The 25,691-nt window shown below is 42.1% G+C and overlaps 2 protein-coding genes across 8 annotated transcripts in view; one reads left to right on the top strand and one right to left on the bottom strand.

Moving 5' to 3' along the window:
- LOC127584634 (prolyl 4-hydroxylase subunit alpha-1-like) overlaps nucleotides 1-14,367 on the bottom strand; it is a 71,626-nt gene extending 57,259 nt beyond the window's left edge. For 2 of the 5 annotated variants that reach the window (XM_052041454.1, XM_052041453.1), the window contains exons 1-3: nucleotides 14,127-14,367; nucleotides 12,615-12,678; nucleotides 6,773-6,817 (exon numbers count right to left, since the gene is read on the bottom strand). In XM_052041454.1, coding sequence (XP_051897414.1) covers nucleotides 6,773-6,817; nucleotides 12,615-12,629 — 60 coding nt within the window. In that variant the 5' untranslated portion in view covers nucleotides 12,630-12,678; nucleotides 14,127-14,367. Of the gene's footprint in view, nucleotides 1-1,246; nucleotides 1,574-6,772; nucleotides 6,818-12,614; nucleotides 12,679-14,126 lie in introns of those variants that run through there. The other 3 variants (XM_052041456.1, XM_052041457.1, XM_052041455.1) reach the window with 3 other exon arrangements.
- A 1,137-nt stretch (nucleotides 14,368-15,504) lies between these two features.
- LOC127584720 (NAD(P)H pyrophosphatase NUDT13, mitochondrial-like) overlaps nucleotides 15,505-25,691 on the top strand; it is a 28,886-nt gene continuing 18,699 nt past the window's right edge. For 2 of the 3 annotated variants that reach the window (XM_052041615.1, XM_052041619.1), the window contains exons 1-8: nucleotides 15,505-15,557; nucleotides 17,982-18,150; nucleotides 18,693-18,853; nucleotides 20,219-20,355; nucleotides 20,994-21,101; nucleotides 23,201-23,307; nucleotides 24,075-24,200; nucleotides 25,383-25,494. In XM_052041615.1, the coding sequence (XP_051897575.1) occupies nucleotides 18,771-18,853; nucleotides 20,219-20,355; nucleotides 20,994-21,101; nucleotides 23,201-23,307; nucleotides 24,075-24,200; nucleotides 25,383-25,494 (673 nt within the window). In that variant the 5' untranslated portion in view covers nucleotides 15,505-15,557; nucleotides 17,982-18,150; nucleotides 18,693-18,770. Of the gene's footprint in view, nucleotides 15,558-15,932; nucleotides 16,005-17,981; nucleotides 18,151-18,692; nucleotides 18,854-20,218; nucleotides 20,356-20,993; nucleotides 21,102-23,200; nucleotides 23,308-24,074; nucleotides 24,201-25,382; nucleotides 25,495-25,691 lie in introns of those variants that run through there. The other variant, XM_052041618.1, reaches the window with a different exon arrangement.

Consider the following 25,691-nt stretch of genomic DNA (forward strand, 5'->3'; position numbering starts at 1 on the left):
AGACAAAAATCAAAGCATCATAAATGGTGCAAATCTGAAATTGTTATTTATCTGCCATCAATTAAGTTGTTTTAAAAGGGACTATATTAATCTATGTGCATAATGAATTTCGTGGCTGGCCGTTTCCATGGATTAACGCTATCATTACAGGACTGCAGGAATTAAAGGAAAATCCAAGTCAGGAGTTACAATCTTTGGAGGAAAGCAAGGTAGCAAAGTTAGATCCAGCTGTTTACAAACATTTTATTGAGACGCTAAATTATGACTACAAAAGTATTGAGGCAACGTGGCTTGGTTTCATTTGGATGATTAAGAATTCACCAGTTCTCAACATCTCAAATCTAATGCGTGGAGACGAAAAATGGGAAGTGCCTTTTGGTGCTACAGATGTGGAAATCGGCGGGGCTGGGCTCAAGTTCCAAATGGGCTCTGCAGAGAACGTGCAGTTTTTTACATCACTTGGGGTCAGAAGGCGTGAACAGCACTTAAGGGGGAGAGAAAGAGTTGCCACGTATTATCCCTCCTCCTCCTCCTCCTCCTCCCCCCCCCCCCACCCCCACCCCCACCCCCAAAACCAACCCAACCCAGCACGATCCGTGCTAACAAGCTGCAAATATATAACGCGGGGGGAGGGGGGCTGGTCGAAGTTCCAGAAACTGCTGGAGTTGCTATAATTATGCAATGCAGAAGTTAAAATTACGGCCTGATTTACCTTCAATAACATAACCATGTCAAAGAGTTGGACACTTTATCTCTGTCGTAATGAGACGGTTAAAAAAAGTTTGCAAACTTTGTTCATTAAACCAAGAAAAATAGTTCCTTGAAAATGTTAGAACCAAGATTACAGGCAAATCGCGTAACTCCGATGATCCATTTTTTTCTTGTAGAACGACTTTATTAGTCCTTTATTGGACATTTAGAACGATCGTGCTAGAACACGCGGTGTTAAAGACGGGTAGTTTGACGTGTAAAGTCCAAACTAATACTCAAAACAATACAATGATTTAAAAAATAAAAATCACTGCCGCCGCTCCCAGAGAGGCCAAAGTCAAAGCACAGCGAGGAAACCACGAGCGCTTGGACAGAGCTCGAAGTGGGAATCGAACCGGGGGGATGGGGGTAGGGAGAGAGAGGCGGGGGGATGGGGGTAGGGAGAGAGAGGGAGGGGATGGGGGTAGGGAGAGAGAGGGAGGGGATGGGGGTAGGGAGAGGGAGGGGTAGTGTAAAGAAGTTTCTCGATATTTACCTGTTTAGCGGCAGATATGTTGCGCTGCGGGGAGGGTGCCGAGGGTATGAGAGGCGAGCAAGGATGCAGCACTCACACGGAGCCTCTACGAGCGAGGAGGACGGAGTTACTCACTGAGGCCAGCAGTTAACCCTTGCACATACATCACAATTTCCATGCCGCGTATGTCCCATGGTTTATGAATACGCACACACGTAAATGATGAATCCTTCACTGGTTCTTCTGGGCTTGTCTGGCTCTTCTGCAATTTGAACTGTTCTTTACAATTCACAAACAAAATATCTCTGGCTGTCTTTCAATAGGTGTCAGTGCGGCTGCAAGAACCCGAGGTAGTCTGACGAGTCTGGTATATTTAACTTCTGTATCATTACATATTAAATGGTGGATAATTTTAAAAGGAAGCTGATGAAAATAGACTGCTATCCTTAACCAGTCTTTAGTGATTTGCCAGATCAGATGGGCGATTAAATGTCAACCTCGCTACGGGTCTGGAGTCACATACCCAGGTAAAGGTAGCAAGATAGTAAATAACAATATGACAGCTTCATGGCTATTATTACTACTACTAACTTATTATATCATAGTAATAACAATTTAAATTCTCCACCTACCACGGTGGGGTGTGAACGTCTCTAGATCAGCCCAAGGCACTGGAAAACTAATCCACTAATTTAGTCAGATGAAGGGTCTCGGTCCGAAACGGCGACTGTTCATTTCCCTCCATAGGTGTTGCTTGAGCTACGGAGTTACTCCTGCATTTAGATGCGTTGCTCCAGATTTCAAGCATCTGCAGTCTCTCTCATATGTCTCCACTAATTTAGCTACTATACTACCATACTCCAACAGCTTCTGCCTTAAATCATTAGATTTCACTCAATTGTTGGAATTGGAGTTGAGTACATTACTTAAATGGACAATCCAATGTAGAACTGACCAAGTTGGTGCCATCCATTTAGATGAGACAGTTGAAATAATTCTGGTCGTTGGAAAAATTCTCAAAGGATTTATTCCTCTCTCAGCTAACACTATTAGAAATGTTCTCTCTGGCTGTTAAACCTCACTGCAATTTGCAACATGTATGGCATTTACCTGCACAAGTCATTAAATGAGGGGCAAGAGAGGGGTCTTTAAAATCAAGTGTTACCTTACAGTCAAGAGTCTGGGCAGACAAGACAAAAATCAGAGTGGAGGTTGTAACTGAAGAGATTTCTAAAGTCAAGGCTACACGAGATCATAATGTTCACCTTTTGCGGGCGGTGGCATTCGATGTCAATGGTGAAGTCCAACGAGGCCACCAAAGCATGGAAATTAGATTCAGAGTTAGGTCATAAAATCTAGTGATAATGCAAAATGATCTGAGCCCCACCAACAGTGTTGATAAAATGGGCAGTAAACAAAAATTACTTGGTCAGCTTTACATTTTGCCACATCAAAACAAAATAATCAATGTCAAGGAGCATTTCAATGTGCCATTCATCCGGCTCAGTGATTTATCTGAGGATTGGCATATTTGAAAAATCACTAGACTAATTCTGAACTTTTAACTAAAACAAAATCAAATATTAATAAATAGACTAGAACTTTTATTTATCATTCCAGGTACACCATCTTGTAGTCTACATGCAAGCACAGACAAGTCCTGCCAAATGGGGCAATTTACAATTCTGCACTTGACCACTTGCACTTTCAGATATCAATTATTTTAATTCTCAAATGTGTGCATTCCTGAAAAGACAGTAAAGCATTCTTAACAAAGTAAAATTTGACAGCTGCAACCCAACATCAATGTAGAATGAACAGGTAAGAGGAAAGCAGTTGAGGCAAGTATAGGACCTGAAGGCAATTATTATCCAATGCTGAGAGTTGAAGTATCGTGCAGGTAGGCTGGGCAAACACTGTTAGACACAGTTTAATAATAGCTGATAAATAATTGCTTCCCAACACAGCAGTACAAGTGCTGTCAAGAATTTATATTAAAAGAAAATTACATACCAAAGAGCCTCACCATTTCCAGCTCCCTTCCAAGTTACATGGAACCCTGTTTTGGACATACAGCACAGTATTTTCACCATCACTGGATTAAAATCCTGCAGCTCCCTAGCTGGCAGCAACTATACTACAGTCCCAAGGTAACAAGAAGTGGAGAGGTGTGAAAGGAAAAGAGGAAGGGGAGGGAAAGCAAAATCAAATTTCACCAGTGTAGCAACACTGTTATTTTACTTTGTCTCCTGATCAAAGATATGGAAAAGAGAAATAGCATTAAAATTGATTTGAAATAATTAAAATTTGCACAATGTTTGCTTAAGACTTGTCAAAAAATTTTTGCAGTACCTTAGATAAACAGATTCTAAGCTGAAAGAACTTCTGAAGCCATACAGGATTTTAAATGATTTGAAAAGAAATATTCTTCTGTCTGCAATTCTGAGCTTGTGGAAAGTATGTAAAATTAACTGGTACATAAGTTCCAGTTATATTAGGTCAGGAATATGGACCACAGAGAAACATCAGTATATGATGTTATAAATTGTTCCGTCTATGGCCAGTCCCAAGACAGATGAAATTTTCAAGTATCCTTAAGGAAAGTAGAGCAAAAACTGATGAGGTCTGCTTATTGAATTCATAAATAATTTAAGGAGTTCTCCAAAAACTCAGTGTGGAAGCCAGTGTACATTGCTCAATATACACAAATGAAGCTCCAACCTTACTTCTGGATCAGTTACCCCAACATCGGTAATGGGGACATACTCAGAATCCTCAATGTAGATATAAAAAGCAAAACAAATCAAGACAGACCTAGAAGCAAAAGGTTACTCATCACAACATGTACATCATCCCACTTACTAAGGGCAATGTTGTAAGTGTTCTGGTAGTATAATAAATGTTATGGAGAGGCGTTGTAAGATTGGTGATTCACCTACTTACCTACATTTTCACAACAGGCTAGAAACTGAATTATTGCATGGCCTGACAAAGGATTTTATTATATGACAAAAAAAATCTTATTTTGTAGTGAAAAACCCTTACTTGAGGTTTGAGAAATCACAGCAGTCTTAATATAACAGCTGACACTAGAATACCATTTCCTTTGTCTCAATCGCTCCTTGTTATTAACTCAGTCCTACATATACACTCATCTATCGCAGGAGTCAATCCACCAATGATCCCATGAGGCTCAACTTCCAATCTTTGACCAAGTTACATTTCCCTGACTAAAGTAACTTTGTAGCTCTGTGATTTCTCTTTCAAGGTAAAGTTGGAATTGTGTAATTCCATTCCGCTGATCTCTTGATCTCTCAATCTACCTTGTCATGATCTTGCACTTTATTTGTCTACCTGCAGTTTCTCTGTAACCATAACACTATATTCTACATTCTGTTTTTTCTTCCCTTTTGTACTGCCTCAATGTATGGAATAGTATGGAATGATCTGTCTGGAGGCAAGCAAACAAAAATTATTCACTATATTTTGGTACATATGACAATAATAAATCAATTAAACAGTTGAAATAGCACCATCCACTTTAAGTTTTGCATTCCTTCTCATTTCTAGCCTGAATAAACACTACTTCATGTCTCATCCCCTTTCCTGTCTGGTAACTGTATTAATCAGCTGTTTGACACAATTTTTAATGTTACAAAATTACAATTTTGGATGCCATTCTGGATGTTTAACACAATTTCAGTAGTTACAATAGGGCACACCAATTAGATTTTAGGTGTGAAGGAAATTCAAGTGATTTACACATTCACAATAGCATGCATCTTAACTAGGGAAATGAAAACTTTATAAAACTTCCCAGCACCTACTCCCTTCAGTTGAATCAAATTAACCTCACGCTGTGTGTAAACAGACAATTCCTGCATGCCAAACACAAGATGCTGGAATCTGGAGCAACAAATAATCTGCTGGAGAAACTGGCCTGATGCAGGGTTTTGACCCAAAACGTCAATAATTCCTTTTCCTTGCACATACTGCTCAACCCGCTGAGTTCCTCCAGCAGATTGTTTGTTGCTCTTGCATGCCAGTATCTCTAAAAACTTGCTTGGGATAAAACTCAGACACTGAGTTTCCATCTTACCATGGTATTGTGAATGCTGTAGCTTTGTGGATAATAGACACATGACCCTTGCTCTTGTTCTTTCTCCCTGTCACCATTCTCACAGCTTGCATATTCACAGAGCCTTGTTTCTCACAAAGCATACTGGGATACTGCATTTTTGGTCAATATTTGGAATTGTGGAACATAAATTGTATCTTACTGTACAGTTATCAATATTGCCACGAATCTTCCCGAGGCATTGCTATTGTGTACTTCTGGCTACATTATTAAATATTTTTCATGCTAGGTTATGTGACCTAATATTACAAAGAGTGCCATGGGTCATAAATCCACCAAGGAATGGACTAACAATGCACATAAAATTTATGTGTCATTTCTAAGTAAATGTACTATTCAAATCTAACTTAATAAGTTAGATTTGACATATTTTTGTGGGAATCAAGGTATCTGGTCCTCAAGTTATTAATAATAAATCAGTTACCATTAGACATCCTGAATAACATGCTACCTGTTAGTCATGGAAAGTTTCCAGCATTGTTTAACATAGCATTTCCCAAGAACAGATGGCTGAGATTAGCACAATGATTTGAGGGAGTGCTATAACCTGACCTCGAATTGAAATGTATAGTCAGGTACAAATAAAACACTGCGGAACCCACAGTACCCATCAATCACACACAGCTTCCAGTGAATTGGTAGGATTCATCCACTTAGGTACTCACCAAAAACAAAATGATCATGAGTATGAACAACCTGCAGTTATAGTGCAGTGAAGTATCCCAGGACATCTCACAGAGTGTAATCAGAGAAAAAAATTACATTGAGCCAAAGGAGGAGGCATTCCTCTTCTGGATTTAAACTTGAGAATGAGAATTTTAAATTTCAAGAATTGTTATTTCAAGAGGCAATATAGATCAGCAAGTACAGGGGTAACAGGTAAATGAGACTTGATTCAAGTTGGGACAGATTTGGAAGAGCTCAAGCCAGAAGATTCTGTGGCTAAGACTGGACAGGGAAGTGTGGAACCAGGCAAGGGTAATCCTATTTGGCTAGCCTATCAGCTGGTCTAATGAGGAACCCTGCTTTAAAAAAAGTGGGAATGAGACAGCATCTGGCCATTAACTCTTGACACTCAATTGCACTACCAGCAGCAAATCATCACTTTCGATATTCTGGGGGCTTACCATTATTAGAAACTAAAATGGATCTGCTACATAAATACCATGGCTACGGGAGCAGGTCAGAGTGACTTGTCTTCTGACTCCCCAAATCTTTTTTGCTATCTGGAAGGCAGAAACCGGGAGTCTGATGGAACACTCTCCAATTGCATGCATGAATGCAGATCAACAATACCCAAGAGACTTAACAACGAGGACAAAGAAAGTGGCTTGATTGCCACAGGACCCGTTACTGGCACATTGTGGCTGCAATGTCTACCATCGACAAAGTGCACTGCAGTTACTCACCTGGGTTGCTATGTCTGCTCGACTCAAGATTGTGACCCTTACCACCTAGAAGGACAAGAGCAACAGATGTATGAGAATACCACAAGCTGCAGGTTCTCTTCTATGTTACACACTAATCCTGATTTGGAGATCTAGCACTGTTCCTTCAATGCAACTGGACTCTTGGAGCTCCCCACTCATCAAGAAGGTAGTGCACTACCACTTTCTTAAGGGCAATTAGAGGTGGCAATAAATGTTGGCCCTGCCAGCACTCCTTAAACAAATTAAAAAATGCCAATCATTACTGATAGAGATTCATGATCTGCACAACAGGTAATCAAAAATTATTTCTCTAAACAAAACAACGCATCCCCTTCAGATTATGTAACAAATATTAAAGATTTCTATTTTAGACTTTTGACAAAATACCATCTGGTGAATTTTGGCATTTAACCTGAACATTGGGGTAAAGTCAGCATCTCGTCCTCAGGTGCAAGTGTGGAAAAGATAGCTCCATTTACTCCTATGCATTTCTCTTCAGGAATTCCCAATTCAGATTTACTGTAGCCAACTTCTTCCTGAATCTGTCAAGTTAGCATCAACAAACAGCAGACCTGAGGGACCAGTAAATGGCATGTTGAAACACTGGGGTCCAATTTATGTACTTTCTTTTCCCTATCCTGTCTTACTTTGTCTTTCAAGTCCACTCACAAGTCTTGCATTTTAAACAGTCAAACTAGATTCAATTAAAATAATGGAACTAGAATAACGCTAGAGAAGAAATCCAATTTACATTTTTGCTATAGATGTCAGACAATGAACAATTTGAAATGATTTAAATTCAGCAATAATCTAAATAAAATGATGTCTATTCTGTTATCACAATTATATTTTCTAAGGGTTCTGTGAAGCATGAATCTAGCTGAGCAAAAGCAAATGAGTGGTTCCCAATAATAAGTGTCATTCATTCCAATATCAACACAGACTCCACTGGACTAACTTCTCAAATGAAAGGCATTCCATTCAGTTTTACTAACCCTCCTCCGAGCAGAGAGCTTAAGGAGTGAGTTTATATTAACTACAAGCATCAATTTTCCAAGATCAGTTTTGAACAATTATACTTTTTTTTTCCTTTCTGAAGCTTTGAATAAAGTAAAATTATAGCAGTACTTCACTGCTGAAATTTGATCTGGAAAATATAAATTATAGAATTGTGACCAAGTTCAGCTATGACAGCTTAGGTATTGAAGAGACTGCACATTTCCAATTTTCAGGGAGCCTACATGAATACGTTGTTATGAACCAGCAACAAATGAAACACACTGAGTCATGATTCAGTGTTAAAAACTATTTTATTAATAACTACTTATGATAATAAGAAAAATAAAAGTAAAAATGTTAGTATGTTAGAAGTAAAAATGTTAAACCTCGAACATTAACCCCAAAAACTAAACTCTGTGTGTGTGTGTGCCAAAGTCCCAAACTCCAAGTCTAGGAATGGTTCTTGAAGTTCAGTTCAGCAAGCCATAAGGTGAAACATGAGCAAAGGCTTCTTCAACAACCACCGTTGTCTGAAGATAAGACGTAGATGTAGAGAACATAGAGAGAGTAATTACGAAATCCAAATGTTCCACGATGGAACCCAAACAACACCTCAGTGTTTACTCGGTAGTGACTTCCTCACCCCGAAAAGTATCGGAATCGTGGCCGTCCACACAAATACCTGTTTCCCTCTACAGGTTAACAACAAAGTGAACTTCACCGGATTACTTCCAATTTCCATACGTGGATTGTAGTAACAGACAGTTATTGTTTCTCATCCATCGATAGAGGAACTAGCAGGCTGGTGTCTCTCTCCCTTCTCTCTCTCCCTCTCTCTCTCTCTGACTGACTTCGACTGACTTCTTCAACAACGTCATTACGTCCTTTATCTTCTGTTGACGTAAGCACGCCACACACACACAACCACTGTGTTCTATCTTAAAGGGAAATTCACCTAGTCCGTAACAATGTGTAAAGATTCAGCAATTCAAGTGGGATCTCTAAAGAGAACTATCTGCCCAAAACTAATCATAAAAATGATTCAGAATTTGCAGTTTTCCCAGGCACCCCGCCCAAATTACAGTCTGTGGTTTCAAACTACTTTTACTCCATATAAAACAGTTTGTTTAACTTTATCATTTCCATCATTAAAATGTACTACTCTATTATGACTGACCAGACAAGAAGTCAATAAGTGTTTCTTCTAAGACTTGGTAATAGAAAGGTATGGGAAAGATATTCAAATGAATCCTAGTCAATAGTACCAATGATATAGCTAAAAACATCTTGCAGTCATGTAAAACCTTTAATAACCTCAAAATATCTGGTTCGTGAATCGTATATTTTGTTGGAAAATGCAGCAGCCAGTTTACACCAAACACAACTAAGTCAAAGACTAGTCTTTCAGAACTGAGCCAAACTTTGATAACTACTTAAGCCTTGGTTTAATGCTTCTTCTGAAATATAACACCTCTAAAATTTGCAGAACTACCTGTAGGTATCAGCCTGGATTACCTGCCCAAATCCATAAGGTTTAAACTCATAACTTTTTGACTCAAAAGGCAGCGACCACTGAGCCAAGAATCCAAGACTCTTACTGAGGAGCAAAATACAAATCCAATACTTCTATTTATACACTGGTCAATGATTCAGGGTGTTTCACAACACTCATTACTTTTTATGGGTTGCAAATCCCTGATGAAATTTTATCACTACTATCACAGCACATGACAGGTATCCTCAAACCACCCGATACAAACATAGAAAATTATGACTTGCCCTATCTATTCTGTTTATAATTACTCATGCCAACAAAAGGGGAAGCAAAACAATATGCAACCATAAAACAACGTGCAGCCACAAAACTTTTGGGAAATACCTCAAATCATTAAGGATCAGGATCAGGTTTATTATCACTGACACATGCTGTGAAATTTGTTGTTTTGCGGCAGCAGTACAGTGCAAGACATAAAGACGTAAAAATGACTATAAGTTACAAAAATAAATAAATGGTGCACAAGAAAAATAATGGTGTAGTGTTCATGGACCGTTCAGAAATCTGATGGCAGAAGGGTAGAAGCTGTTCCTGAAACACTCAGTGTGGGTCTTCAGGCTCCTGTACCTCCTCCCTGATGGTAGTAACGTGATGAGGGCACGTCCCAGGTGGTGAGGGTCCTTAATGATGGATGCTGCCTTCTTGAGGCACTGCCGCTTGAAGATACCTTGATGGCAGGGAGGGTTGTGCCCGTGATGGAGCTGGCTGAGTCTACAACCCTCTGCAGCCTTTTTCGATCCTGTGCATTGGAGCCTCCATACCAGGTGGTGATGCAATCAGTCAGAATGCTCTCCATCGTACATCTATAGAAATTTGTAAGAGTCTTTGGTGACATACCAAATCTCACCAAACTCCTAATGAAGCAGAGCCACTGGGGTGCCTTTTTCGTGATTGTATCAATGTGTTGGGCCCAAGACAGATCCTCTGAGATGTTCATGCCCAGGAACTTGAAGCTGCTCATCCTTTCCACCGCTGACCCAATGAAGACTAGTGTGTGTTCTCCTGACTTCCCCTTCCTGAAGTCCACAGTCAATTCCTTGGTCTTGCTGATGTTGAGTGCGAGGTTGTTGTTGCGAAACCACTCAACCAACTGATCTATCTCGCTCCTGTACGCCTCCTCATCACCATCTAAGATTCAGCCAGCAACAGTGGTATCATCGGCGAATTTGTAGATGGCGTTTGAGCTGTACCTAGCTACACAGTCATGAGTGTAGAGAGAGTAGAACAGTGGGCTAAGCACGCATCCTTGAGGTATGCCTGTGTTGATTGTCAGCGAGGAGGAGATGTTACTACCGATCCGCACTGACTGTGGTCTCCCGATAAGGAAGTCAAGGATCCAATTGCAGAGGGAGGTACAGAGGCCCTGGTTTTGAAGCTTGGTGATTAGTACTGAGGGGACGATGGTGTTGAACACTAAGCTGTAATCAATAAACAGCAGCCTGACATATATTTTGCTGTGGTCTGGGTGCTCCAAAGCCAAGTGGAGAGCCAGTGAGATTGCATCGCTGTAGACCTGCTGTGGCGGTAGGCAAATTGCAATGGGTCCAGGACCTTGCTCAGGCAGGAGTTAATTCTAGCCATGACCAACCTCTCAAAGCACTTCATCACAGTAGATGTGAGTGCTACCGGGCAATAGTCATTAAGGCAGCTCACCCTGCTCTTCTTGGGCACCAGTATGATTGATGCCCTTTTGAAGCAGGTGGGAACCTCTGACTGCAGCAGTGAGATGTTGAAGATGTCCTTGAACACTCCAGCCAGTTGGTTGGCACAGGTTTTCAGTACCCTGCCAGGTATACCATTGGGGCCTGACACCTTGCGAGGGTTCACCATCTTGAAGGACGTTCTGATGTCTGCCTCCGAGACAGAGATCACAGGGTCGCCAGATGCTGTGGCTTCTGGAGAAGCTCCTGGAGACAATGTCAGGCCATGACACTCCACTGTCTCAGCTGAGCTAAGCCCCCTAAGTTGTAAGATGATCCCTCAGTCTTCCAATGACTACCACCCAAAGGTGCATTTATACTTAAAATTTCTTTTAATCTTCTCCACCTTAAAAATAGTCTTGGAAACTTCCTTGGAGCTTGGGATAAATTGAGAGGAAATCAAGAACCTTGTCTATGTAGAGAAATGATTTGCAAAGCTAGATCATTGCTTTGTAGAGGTTAAGAAAAATCCTATTGCTAGCTTATAAACTGGGCCATGTTCAGTTTTCTTGGTAGACTGGGTAAGCGGAAGGAGTTTCCTTTTATGTATTTTGCCTTTGTGGGCCACGAGGGAAATGTTTTAAATTCTTTGGTTTTAAATACCTCACACTGTCTGTACTAACTTTAGAATTCTCATTTAAGTCATCTCCCAATGAACAACACTAAAGTAACCCTTTCTAAATCCTGAAGCCCAATAACCTCAAACAAACCAAACCAGAAAATAATTCATTCAAGCATAAGTAGGACCATTCTCCCTCAGCTTCAGGACATATAGATGGCCTATTACAGTAAACCTCCCTAATTAGCCTTGAGATTATGAATGGTTGATTCTGTATCTATGCATTTCTCCTATTAAAGGCTGCAGACGGCCTCACAAAACCAGGCAAAATCAATATCAGTTATCCTTTGACACTTCTCCTTTGACGCTTCCATCACTTGTTTGTTAGAGGGTCAACATGGTCAAATACTCATTATCTTACAACAAATGTGTTCGCCTCTCACTTTCCCAATCCTACAACTGCAGATACAAACCTGCTCATAACGTCATATGATAACTGCACCTTGCCAAACTATAAATAATAGTTTATTAGCAAAAAGTAGCTGATGGTAAAAGAATTGATATCCTTAAGTAGAAGGCAGATAAATAAGAGAGAAAACAATATGGTGGAGGATAGCTGAGATTAAGTGGAAGGAAGCTCCTGCGAATCATGAACACCAGCATAGCCCTGTTGGGCTGTGTGACCTGTTTCTGTGCTTTATGTCTATGGGAAGATGGGGATGGGAGTAATTGGTTGAGCCTTCACTAGATTAAAAAAATAAAATGAGAATTTTTACCTTAAGTAATATTTCCCATTAATTTCACATTACAGTATTTTATGATTAGGAAAAAAACTGCTGATATTTTTTGTAAACTTTATTTTTTCCTTTTTTTATATAAAAGCTTCAAGCTCCAGTTGGGGCACAATTCTATGAATCTTTATGGCAGAGCCCATTTGTTATATGTGCAAAGCACTATGACTGCTGGCAAGTAAATCACACTGAAATCCATTACTACTTAACTACCTACCTGGATCAGGGTCATTTTCTGGTTAACAGTCCTTCCTCAACCAACATGATCTAAAACAGATGACCTGTTTTTTAATCAACATGCACGTAGTTAGTTCCTCAAAAGAGGCAGTGAAAAATAATCAGATCTTGGTCCTGAATTTGAACACTTATGCCAAATGCTGCATATCTCTTTGCCACAGTAGAAATCAGCACACAATATTGATCAGAAATTAAACATTCTAGGCTTAAAGTTATATAGCTTTTCTCAAGTGACTATCCTCATTGAAGGAAAATAAAAGGCTGGAATAGCAATGCCATTTGATTACAGCGACACATTAATAGTATTTATTAAATTGTATCACCTTTTACACCACCAAGTTGGATGGTTCAAGAATCCAGACCCATTCCAACCTAAAGATTATAGGCTGATGCTCCGGTATAACATATTGAGGATGCACTGCATCATTGGATGTGGTCTCGTTCAGAAGAAATGCTAAATTAATATCCCATCTTCTCTCTCAGATGTATTGACCTGGCCAATAATTATATGTAATTAATAGTTTTAAAGACAAATTTGCTGATCATTATCGCATTGGTATATGAGGGAGCCTGCAATGGGTGAATTACCTGCTGCGTTTCCTACTTTACAGCAGTGACAAACTTCAAACGTGCTCTCCTGGCCTTACAGCATTTTGAGACTTTCTGGGAAAAAAGACCTTGATTGGCATATAAATTTTTCTTTCTTTTTTTAATTTGGATGCATTATGACATTTCTTCTTGGCTCAGCCACCCTGCCTCTTGGTCAGGTGATTCTAGGCTTATGGTTCATGCACTTTGCCGATAAATTGGTAGTGCAGCGGTTAGCGTAACGCTTTACAGTGCGAGCGACCCAGGTTCGATTCTGGCCACTGTCTGTAAGGAGTTTGTACATTCTCCCCGTGTCTGTGTGGGTTTCCTCTGGGTGCTCTGGTTTCCTCCCACATTCCAAAGATGTACAGGTTAGGAAGTTGTGGACATGCTATATTGGCGCCGGAAGCATGGCAACACTTGCGGGCTGTCCCCAGAACACTCTACACAAAAGATGCATTTCACTGTGTGTTTCGATGCACATGTGACTAATAAAGATATCTTAACTGAACACTTCAGTGCAGTACTGAGAAGTCTTGATTTATTTCAGGTACCTTGTCATTTGAAAAGTTAAACCACCTGTGCATATTAAAAGACACCAATTGTGACACCAGTAGGATCAAGACAATGTCAGCAATCAATAGCAGATCAGTTGGTCATCCAGCCCATGGCTGATTATGGGATCTTGCTATGTACAACTTGGCCACTCCATTGGGTCACTTCCTCACAGACACGTCAAGCTGCTTAACAAGCAACTTGAACTTCGAAATTAGCACAGACTGGCAAACAAATGAAGAGATTAAAAGTTGTATAAATATTGACACAGCTTTTTAAACACTTGCACTGACTGAAACACTCGGATAATTATGTGTAGTGAGGGTTAAAAAGTTCCAGTAAATCGTACCTAGGCCTCGCCTGTTCGGGCAGCTCGGCTCAATCCTCCTCCCTAACTAGGACCTCTTCTAGCTTCCACACAACTACGCCTCCTTCCCCTGAGACTGAAGCGGCTCAGCGGGACCCCAGAGCTTCTGGACTGTCATTCCCCTACCGAGAGGCGGGCCTTGCCCTCTCTCACCACCCCCTCAGGCTCGCCGTCTAGACTCGCTTTTTCCGGGCCGCACCCCCCTGGTCCGAGACGTGCGGCTTCTCACACTCGGCGGATCCAGTGCCAACACTGCGCTGGAGGACCTCCCACCGTGGGGGGCAGCGCTGAGCCGGAGGACCTCCCACCGTGGGGGGGCAGCGCTGAGCCGGAGGACCTCCCGCCGTGGGGGGGGCAGCGCTGAGCCGGAGGACCTCCCACCGTGGGGGGGCAGCGCTGAGCCGGAGGACCTCCAGCCGTGGGGGGCAGCGCTGAGTCGGAGGACCTCCAGCCCGTTGGGGGGGCAGCGCTGAGCCGGAGAACCTCCAGCCGCGGGGAGGCGCTGCTGGTGGACTGGCCGCCAGCACAATCTCAGCGTGGCGCTGACGTCATCGACCTCCCCTCCCCGCCCCAACCCTGACGCCATGCAGTTTGCTCGCCAACCTGCCGGGGGCGCTGTGACCGTCAGACCGCTGGTTCCTTCAATTGAATGCATTAATCAACCCAATGTCCTCATTCCCTTACAAATATAACTTTGCAAACCATTAAGTCACGTATTGTTTCTGTTTGTATGCTTTGGATTCAATAAATTTTCAAATTTGGTCAGAATTATACTACAAATTAATTCAACAGTCAGCCAGACTATTATAATGAGATATTTATTAGAGAAACAAAGGGCTGCAGATGCCGGAAAACACCATGTTGCTGATTCTGAAACACTATGTTACTGATACGTTTTTCTAATTGAAAAACACTGTGATGCTGGAGGAATTCAGCAGGCCAGGCAGCATCCGTGGAGAAAAGCAGGCGGTCAATGTTCTCGACTTTGTAGGTTGCAGAAGATGTTAGCGCAAAAATTTGCAGTGCAGTATTGGAAAGATGTAGTGGGGGTGGGGATGGAGGTGTGAGGATATGTGATGTGTCCCTGAGATTGTTAAATGACAGCAGCACCACAGTTCGAAACTACTTCAGCTACATGCTTTGGGATGTGACAAGTGTTGGAATTGGTTTATTATTGTCACATCCAAAGTACAGTGAAAAGTCTGCCCTGCATACTGTTCACACAGATCAATTCATTATAACAGCGCATTGAGGCAGCACAAGGTAAAACAATAACAGAATGCAGAATAAAGTGTAACAGCTGCAGAGGAACTGCAGTGCAGGTGCAAGGTCAGAGTCCATCTTATTGCACTACGGGACAGTTCAATAGTCAACTGTTTAACAGCGGGGTAGAAGCTGTCCTTCAGCCTGGTGGTACGTGCTTTAAGTGTTACACACGTGAAAATCACTTTTAAAAAACTGCGGATTCCGAAGCAGGGTGAGCGCTTCCAGTCAATGGACCTCAGCCCCCCGGATCATTGACCAGCAACATCAGCTCAGTGCCTCTCTCCACAGATGCCGCTTGACCTGCTTGGTATTTCCAAGACTTTCTGATGTTATTGCGGCATAGAAGGTCATTTTCTCCTCTGCCCCTGCCCCTGCCCCGCCCCTGGTATCTCCGCTGCTGCAGCCCAAGTCCCCACTGACTGACGAGGGTGGGAAACCCACGGAGCTGCTTCAGCCGCTCCTCTGGAGGGCGCTCCTCGGACCACAGGCAGCGGCCGAGGGGCCCACCTTGCTGCTGCCGCTGCCGTCTCGTCGGCAGGCAGCTGGACCGGGGTTGCCGGGGTGACGGTAAGGGGGGGGGGCGTTCATCGTAAGGTGAGCAGGAGCCGGGCGTCCGCCCCCCCCCCCCGGAGCCTGGTCCGTGACCTCGGCTCCCTCCTCCCCATCCCCCCATCCCTCTCCCTCCCTCCCCCTCCTCCCCCCCCTCCTCCCCATCCCCCTCCCCCTCCCCCCTCCCTCCCCCTCCTCCCCCCCCTCCTCCCCCCCCTCCTCCCCATCCCCCTCCCCATCCCCCTCCCCCTCCCCCCTCCCTCCCCCTCTCCCCTCCCTCCCTCCCCCTCTCCCCCTCCCTCCCCCTCTCCCCTCCCTCCCTCCCCCTCTCCCCCTCCCCCCCTCCCCCTCCCTCCCCCCTCCCTCCCTCCCCCTCCCTCCCCCCTCCCTCCCCCCTCCCTCCCTCCCCCTCCCTCCCCCCTCCCTCCCTCCCTCCCCCCTCCCTCCCTCCCCCTCCCTCCCCCCTCCTCCCCATCCCCCTCCCCCTCCCCCTCCTCCTCCCCCTCCCCCCTCCTCCCCTCTCCCTGCCCCTCCCCCCTCCTCCCCATCCCCCACCCATCCCCCTCCCTCCCCCCTCCCCATCCCACTGTTCCCCCACCCTCGTCCCCCCTTCCCTGACTCCCCCTTCCTGTGTCCCCTCCCTCTCCCCTGCTCCATTTCCCCACCCTCTGTCCCCCTCCCCTCCCCCGTCTCCCCTCCCCCGTCTCCCCTCCCCGGTCCCCACCCCCTCCCCTCCTCGTCCCTCCGCCCCCTGTCCCCCTCTCCTCCTCCCCCTGCCCCCTGTCCCCCCTTCCTCCCCCTGTCCCCCCTTCCTCCCCCTGTCCCTGTGTTCCCCATTCCTTTAATATCTAGAAATCAATGGACCTCATTCAATGCATTTTATGACTTGGCCTCCACAGCCCTCTGGGGTGGAGAATTCCAAATATTCTTCTCATCTCAGCCCTCAGCAGCCTACTGTTTATTCTGAGACTGTGATCCACAGTTTTAGATTCCAATCTGCTCTGCAGCTGGCCACTTAGCACTGTGACAGATTGCCCAAACTCGAAATACAACTCAAGAGTAATATACAGGTCATCACCAGGTTACGGCGAGGTTCTGTTCCTGTGAACTGTTCATAACCCCAGACAGTTCATGAATTGGAAATGCAGCCGCGAACCAAGTTCCCTCTCGGCAGAAAATTCCTGCAGCCCCACAGCAGCCGGCAAATCCAGCCCGCTGGTCTCCCAAACACTTGTTCATATGTACGGGCTGTACATAAGTCAGCTGTTTGTAACCTGGGGAGGATCTGTAATAGAATATTTTCTATGCTTTATGCTTTAATCTTGTCATTGGTAGGTATTTGACAGATCACCCTCCATCTGTTGTCCTAGATGCACCAACACATCCATTAGTGGAGGATACAAGACTGCAAAGTGATTGACTGGATCTGGCAAGGACTTGCCACCAATGAGCTGTTGGCATCTGGCTCCAATCACAAGTGACAGATGTGGCAAAGCCTGAAGATTGGGTCTCAGCAGGACCTACTTCTTCATGAATTCAAGGGGCTTCTGCACAACCTGCAGATATCTCCAGCAACACAATGCAAAATTTGGTAGTTCCCAACAGTGGCAGTGGCCTGGTCAGCATATTGGGTTTAGACCATTAAGGATGGTTAGGCAGCAATTACAACAGAAATGATGATTTTGGTCTTGCCTAATCAGTAGGATCACATATCACAAAATAAATTGCACCAGCTACCTTCTGAGGAATGCACACATAATGTTTAATCATAACCAGAGTCTCTTTGACATGATATAAGTTGGCCCTTCCAAACCCAATCTCCATGTGCTGATATTCTACACCTGTTCCTTCTTGCTTATACTGTTCTTGAAAGTTATGAATTTGGGCAACATCTGAGTCCAAAATTACTACCTGTGAAGATTGGCTAATAGTTTTACAACCAATTCTTACTTCAATGGAATGTCAGAAACAAGTTTAAAATGTCTTTTTTAGTGTATAACTGTCTTTCACTTATTTTTGTAGAACTGCAACACCTACAGTCCTCGAACAAGTTTGACAAAATGATAAAGACAATATCCTCTAATTGTGCTCACCTGCTACAGACTTGAAATTTGCAGTACACGTTCCATTTCCATTATTGTCAGTAGACTCTTTGAAGTACATGCTGTTATATGACGGAATAACCAGGGAGGTATGCTTCCACAGATTCCTTCAGGTACCAGTAGGAATAATTTAAAACTAGGTGTTGGAATTCAGCAAAAGAAAGGAAAGCTACCAAAACGAAGCACACACAGGTGCTTTTGAAGGTTCTGATTTACTTAGTGTATGTCGGCAAGTATCCAAGAAAACCAAGGTGTTTCTTTTTACTTTTTTAAGTGATGTGGGTGTTCCTGGCAAGAACAGTATTTATTGTTAAGCCAACTTCTTGAACTACTGCTGGTGAAGATACTTCTACAGTGTTGGTTAGGGAATTGCAGAATTTACATCCAGAGGCTGTAAAGAGATAATTGTTTTTAAATTTGTACCAACATATTTTCACTAAGACATTTGGTGGTGGGGTGGGGTGGTGGTTGGAAGCTTAGTAATTAATTTTACTTCTGAGTTCTTGTTCTGAGCCAAGCCGCCAAAGGGAACTGAGATATTACCTGATAGTACCCCCACCCATGTGACTCTTATTTAATGTGTACAGGGTTAGTTATACTTGGGGTATAACTAGATTTTCTTTCCTGACAGGTTACTTTGCTCTTTAGGTGCTCAGGAGTTGACCACGTTTAGTCAAATACTACAAGCTGGACTTGGAAACAAGAAGTGATGCATCTCTTTTTGAGGAATTTCAACACACCAACCTTGCAGATATCCTGCAGAATGGTTTCGAATTATGTCAGTCGGATCCGGTGAGCTTCATGTCCTTGTGCTCCTATTCATTTATATCAGGTGTTCAAATTTTTGTCCTCTTCATGTTTGAGAGGACTCAGTGGTGAATAGGAGCAATGTTCCATATTTTGTATGGCTTCTCATATCAAGCAAATGCAAAGTAGAATTGCTAACATTCTGGCTTCAGAAATATAATTGCTAATTCCAAGGGATTTCCATTTGCACCCTTGAAAATTAGTCTACTTCCTGTGCCAAATTTTAATTTGTGTAATGAATGTGTGGAGTTTGCATGTTCTCTCTGTAACCGCATGGGTTTCCCCAGAGTGTTCTGTTTTCCTCCCACATTCCAAAGACATGCTACTGTAGATTAACCCCAGTGTGGGTGGCAAAATAATCAAATAGGACTTGATGGGCACATGTGAAAGAACACAAGTTGCAAGAGTATAGTTCTGTTGGGAGTCAGCATTGGATCCATTGTTCCAATTGGCTTCCTCAGTCACAATGAGTAAGGCATTAAAAATCTCCTCTCACTACTAAATACTTACTGATTTCCATACTGTTTCAGACAGGACGCCTAAAGTCCTCAGAAGGAAACAAACTTAATCACAATCCGTCAAGTTGTCAGGTGAAGCGTCATTGGGCTAATTCATTGTTCCACTGCTACTTGGTTATAATGAAGAACTGCTTGAAGACAAAATTGCTAAACTATTTCCCTGGGTTTCCAATATTTATCACAATTATATTACACAGTGGATTCAATGCAAACTGAAAAATAACTATATCTGTGACTGGTTTTTATACCTTCCTGAATATTTGAATAAGAAGAAAAGAGTATTTTCATCTTTATAGCACCTTTCACAAACTCAGGACATTAGAACGGTCCATGAACTCATGAAGACTACCTTGTTAGTCCTCTTCTGCATTTATTTATTTATTTTTTGTGACATAGTAATTTTTATGTCTTTGTCTTGCACTGTACTGTTGCGGCAAAACAACAAATTTCACGATAGTGTCGGAGATAATAAACCTGATTCTAATTCACGTTCTCCCTCGCTACTTGGGGAACATTGTTCTAATTATCTACCACCTTTGCTATATAGATATATTCCCCAAATTCAATCCCAAAAGACCTTGTTCAAATCTTTACTCCTAGAAACTGGAAATAATTTTCTCCAGTTATCCTCAATATCTTGAAAACTTCTATCAAATCATCCCTTAATGTTACAAACCTTCAACAAAAATGGTCTGTTGTGCAATACAACAGAGAGCTGTGGGGGCTGTTAAGCATCTGACGGACTGCATATTTTCTACTTCATGTTATAAACATGGAGGAAATGATGTAGATCGTGCTTATGTGAAATATCATTCTTTAAATTATATTGCAGCCACCTGTGTGACTTGAAGGAGGACGAAGCCTGCCGGAAGGCTCTGAGCTCTGGAACTTTCCTGCTCTTTCACGGTCTCTCACCTCTTTTGCAGAGGATTGAGAACAAGTACACAGCACCATTTGTGACAGCCTCAGGTACAACTATTGGAGAAAAATAGTCACATAGGGGCTATGTCAATCTTTTATTAACTTTTTAGAAGCTGAAGATAGATGAGTCCAGGTCTCTAAGAGAATGAATATCTCAACAAGACATCAGCCACATCTCCTTAAGTTGAAAATTTTCAATAAGTTATTTTTAACACATTCTGAAGAGGAAAGCCTACCTCCCAATTTCTCCAAGTCCCCCAAACATTATTCCTCTCTAACACTAATTGCAATAACGTCTTTTTCATGGATGCATAACTTATCCCATTGATTGTAATTACTTTAAAGAAATACTTCCAAACAGTTCTGATGTTCATTTAGTAAAGTTGACAAAACAGTGGCACTGGTCAATGGTAGGAGTTGTCCAAAGGTCATACACAAATGATAGTAAACTGTCATGTGCAGTATAAACAAAATTCTTTTTCTTATGCTAGATTGACCATTATGACCGGATACTCATTAACTGGCAACTTCTCGCATGTAGGAGTAGGGAAATCCTGATTCTCCTTTCAATGATGATGTGACTTCCCTGTGATTTATCCACACACCTGGTCTAGTGTCCTGAAAATTTGTCACCTTGAACATAGAAAACAAACTGATGTTTTAAACTAGATCATCTTCTGTTCCAGAGCTGAACGGAATTCTTAAGAAGCTGGGCCAAACAGAAAAGTGCTTGGAGGAATCAGTGCTAATTGGCTGCACAGAGAGTCTTGTGCCACAGTTTGCACTTGATTTAGGTGAGATTGTGGTTAAGGCCTGCACCCAAATTAATGAAACTATCTTACAGAAGTAATATTGTTTTGTACACCTTTGCTGAACTATTATACACAATTTAATGCATTTAAAGATTTATGTTGTGAAATAATACTATGAACTACCTTGTATAAATCGTGATAATATTTGCAATATACATTGCCTTGAGATGGGATGAACCAATTTGTTTATTTAAAACTTCTTTTTATTTACATTCTTACATCTAATGCCTCAAGACATTGCAAAGCGTTTTACAGCCTGTAAGGTACCATTCCACTGTACTCACTGTTATAATGTAGAAAACTTTGCAGCCTTCAAGCACCCACAAGCAGCTTAACGATAAAGAAATGTTGATCTGTTTTTATGATGATGATTGAGGAATAGATATTGACCTGGAAGCAGGGTGCCTGCAACTTTGTCCTTTCTCCATTTAGATACTTGTATAACTTGAACAGATAGTAGAAACATATTCAGTAATAACTTTCAAATGGGAAATGGATGAATACTTAAGAGAACCAATGGCAGGACTCTGGAGAAAGAGCTGGGGAATGGGACTGATCAGATATTTCTCAAAGGTAACAGAGGCTTCGTGTTGTATCATTCTTTGATTCTGTGGTAGGATTTGAACTCATTTCTAAGTTATTCTAGCTATTTGAGTAACGTATTCCAAATGCCACCATGTTTTTATTGAGTTGTGATGAGGATGCAGAGATGGGAGGGGATACGGACAGGCTAAATGAGTGGGCGAGGATAAACTAAATGGAATATAGTGTGGTAAAATGTAGTTATCCACTTTGGTTTTAAAAAAAAAGAAAAGCAGAGGAACTGATAGGTGTTCCTGTTCAGGGGGGTGCAAGGAGACTTTGTACATGAATCGCTGCAAGTTAACATGCAGGCACAGCAAGCATTAGGAAGGCCAACAGTATGCTGCCATTTATTAAATGAGGATTTGAGTATAAAGGTAAATATATCTGACTGCAGTTACATAGGGCTCTGGTGAGACTGCACCAGGAATGTTGTGCACTGGTCTGGTTCTCCTACCCAACGGAGGATATACCTACCACAGAGAGAGTGCAATAAAGGTTCACTGTATTTACTCCTGGAATGAAGGGTTTGTCCTATTAGGAGGGATTATGCACACTAGGCCAAATTCAACAGAATTTAGAACAATGAGAGGTGATTTCATTGAAAAGTTACAAAATTCTCATGGGGTTTGACATGGCTGATGCACAGCTGATATCTTCCCTGGCTGGGGTATCAGGGGCCACAGTCTCAAAGTGAGGTGCAATCATTCAAGATTGAGGGAGGAAGAAATGTCCTACCCAGAGGGTGGTAAATCTTTGGAATTTTCCACTAAAGAGGGGTGTGGAGGCTCAGTCGCTGAGTATATTCAAGGCAGAGATTGATAGATTTTTGGATATTATGGTGTAGAGGACAATGGGAAGGGAACTCTGAACAAAGGATTACTGGTTATATAGCTGTTGTAAAAGATTAAGCCATCTGCTAGTTGTAAAATGTAGCATGATAAGAAGTTACTGAGGTATGAAACCTCAAGGCCACAAGGAAACAGGGTGCAACGGAAGACACCAACTGTGAAAGAAGTGTTAACATGTCAGGCTGCACACAGCAGCCTTGTTTTGACCAATGGCAGCACGAGCCGATCAAGCATACCCAAATATGGGTATGCCTGTGTAGTAGGTGCGCGACCTAGGAGGGGGGTGGAGTTTCGGAGTGGACATCCACCAGAGAACAATGTATTTAAGTTAAGTTAGCACCCTGTATTTCTTGAGTCAGGCCACGTGCAGGGAAGAGCAGCACTGACTGTTTGCTCCTCCATGTACCCCCACTCCCACTAGTGTCAAACAATAAAGCACTTATTGTACGCTCCTTGGTCCTGTTGTCTGCTTTATTACAGCGCGGGTCGACTTTCACAATGGGAATCAAGGGATTTGGGCTTAGCATGGAAAGTTGTGCTGAGCCATACGTGTTGAATGATAAAGTAGGAATAATGGGCCAAATGACTTTCTCCTGCTTCCTTTCCTTATGCTCTTGACAACGTTCCAACTTGTGCTTTTAACTTAAGGACAAACTGAAAAGGCCAGAGCAGAATTGCTTCTGAAGGGAAAGTTTGTTGAATTCAAGAAAGCCTTCTTTCTCCTGGAAGGAAAGGATTCACCCCTTCTATCCCAGGTAAGATCAAAGCTTTGGCAAATATTAAACTTAAACAAACATCTTTCTCTTATTGTTTCTGTGCAAGTGCCAGGTTTAGATGCTTCTGATGTGTAGCTGAAACAAGAGGGTATGGTGGTGGGGTGGAGAGACAGGAGGTAAGTGCACTTACCCACAGTGTATTAATGAGGGGTAAGGAGTGTTATTATGTAGGTTGTATATTTTAAGTTACTGTATTCTTATACCTCTCATAGTTTGCTTTCAGAACTTTATGCAATTGAAGTTGCAGAATCATTGCAGTTTTAATTTCAGGTCAGGCTCTGGTCTTGGACAATCTGAGGTGGGCCTTTCCCTACAGCTTCCAACTGAGCAGCTTGTCTTTTACTGAGCCACATGTTTACTCCACACTGATTCATGGTGACTGAACAAGTCAGTTTTTTTTAATAGGTTTTTTTTAACAACTGCTGATTGCATTTAGCAATCTAGCTTTTTTCCCCCCAATATATAAACCAAAATCAATGACATTGAACATAATAACGATATGAATTGACAGCTGGCCAGATGCATTTTTTTTAATTCTGGGAAATTTTGATGTACATCTTCCCTTTGGTTTACAGTGCTGACCACTGCAATTAGATAGTGACAAAGGATTGCTCTGTTTTTATCAGTTTAAATTTGAGATTAATCTTCTCGAGTTTGTATTTTGTGTTCTGAACTTTCACTGAGCTTGTATTTCAGGTCAGACTACCTGTGGGGAATACGAGACACAATAATGTCATGTATTTTAGGCACAGGCCCTTCTCCATTGGCACAGCACACACCTCTACTGTGGGAGAACTGGACAACCGACGCAGAAAAATATATCTGGCAGCAAGCGTGTCTGTGGCACTGATGAAATAATCTATTACCCACAGGTAATCATAATGGATGACTCTGATTCACACACAGCTACCTTTATATGACATAGCTTATTTATTCCTTTTGTATGGTTTTCCTACCTAAGGAAAGGTATTCTTCTGATTGAGGTTCACCAGATTGATTCCTGGGATGGTGACTTACTCTTCTGTCACTTGGACCTGTACTCAATTGAATTTAAATGATCGCATTGAAATGTACAAAATTCTCATGGGGCCAGACAGGATGTTTCAGACACACGATCCTAGAGAGGATCTGTGTCTGTAAATTCCTGTAGGCAGTTCAGATGTTTGCAAATAGGAAGCTGAAGAAACATGGCACTGTGAAACAATTGTTGAAAGAACAAACAGCAATAAGTACAGTACAGTGCAATGTGTTAGGTGTCTTTAAATGTATTTTAATACGTTTTGCATTATCCAGTGTTTTTGCAATATCTGTGGAGATACTCCCTTTCATTACTCTGGATAATAGAGATTTGACTGTATGTGTTTGGCAACTATGTTCATTTGCTGTCTTGTACCCCACTCTATAATATATTTTATATACTAATTTTCTTTCTTAGTCTGTGCATTAGTGGTCCCTGTAATAGAACCTGGGGTCGATTGTAGCTTGTCTACTGTCACCCTCAGCAATCAGCAGATCTTCTGGCTCTGGTACCTATGCTTTTGTTCATTGTCCATTGATGGAACTAGGACTAAGAAGAAACGGAGAGGGCAAAGTAAATAGATAAAAAGCTTAAACATGGTTTTTTATAAAAGTTTCAGGAATGGACGTGGAGATGCCTTGTTTAAATTCATTAGACATAACCTTTTCCTCTTGAAGGTGAGGGGTATAAGTACTGAGAAATGGAACTGCATACCCCCAGTGCCAAAATTGAGTATTCACACCAGGTCTGGTGTAACTCAGATTATAAATTCTTCCCAGTCTGCTTTAAGAACATGTCTCAATACCACCCTCAAAAGAGCGCCCTTGTCTCTGCCAGTGTGATATTCTATCAATTACCAGCTTTATTCTTTAATCAGTCTCGTTCTTGAACTATTTTATAGTGCTTAATGACAACTATTTCCAGTGATCAGAATAACTCAAATTAGCAGAGGCACATCTTCTGCTTTAAATATTCTTTGCAATTGTTTTTAACTATTTTTAAATACTAAGTTCTTCCTGTAATTCTTCATTGACAGATGTCTCCTGTGGTTATCATGTTGGTATCTGATGGAGCACGTTGCCTGCTGGCACGCCAGAAAGGATTTCCTCCTGGAATGTATAGTGCACTGGCTGGATTCTGTAGCATTGGTAATTAACTCTTCTTACAGTGACAGATTGCATGGAGTGCAAGATTGTAGACAGAATTTAGCTTTTGCTATGAAATGTAGATCTTTTTCCCTATATTAGTTTGAAGTATTTCTAATAGCAGATTAATTACTATCCCACCAATTGACAATCCAGACTGCCTGCATTCCTTGTGTGGCTATGCCTTGCCTTTGTTTGAC

The sequence above is a fragment of the Pristis pectinata genome, chromosome 30, assembly GCF_009764475.1.
Source record: "Pristis pectinata isolate sPriPec2 chromosome 30, sPriPec2.1.pri, whole genome shotgun sequence".
Taxonomy (NCBI): Eukaryota; Metazoa; Chordata; class Chondrichthyes; order Rhinopristiformes; family Pristidae; genus Pristis; species Pristis pectinata.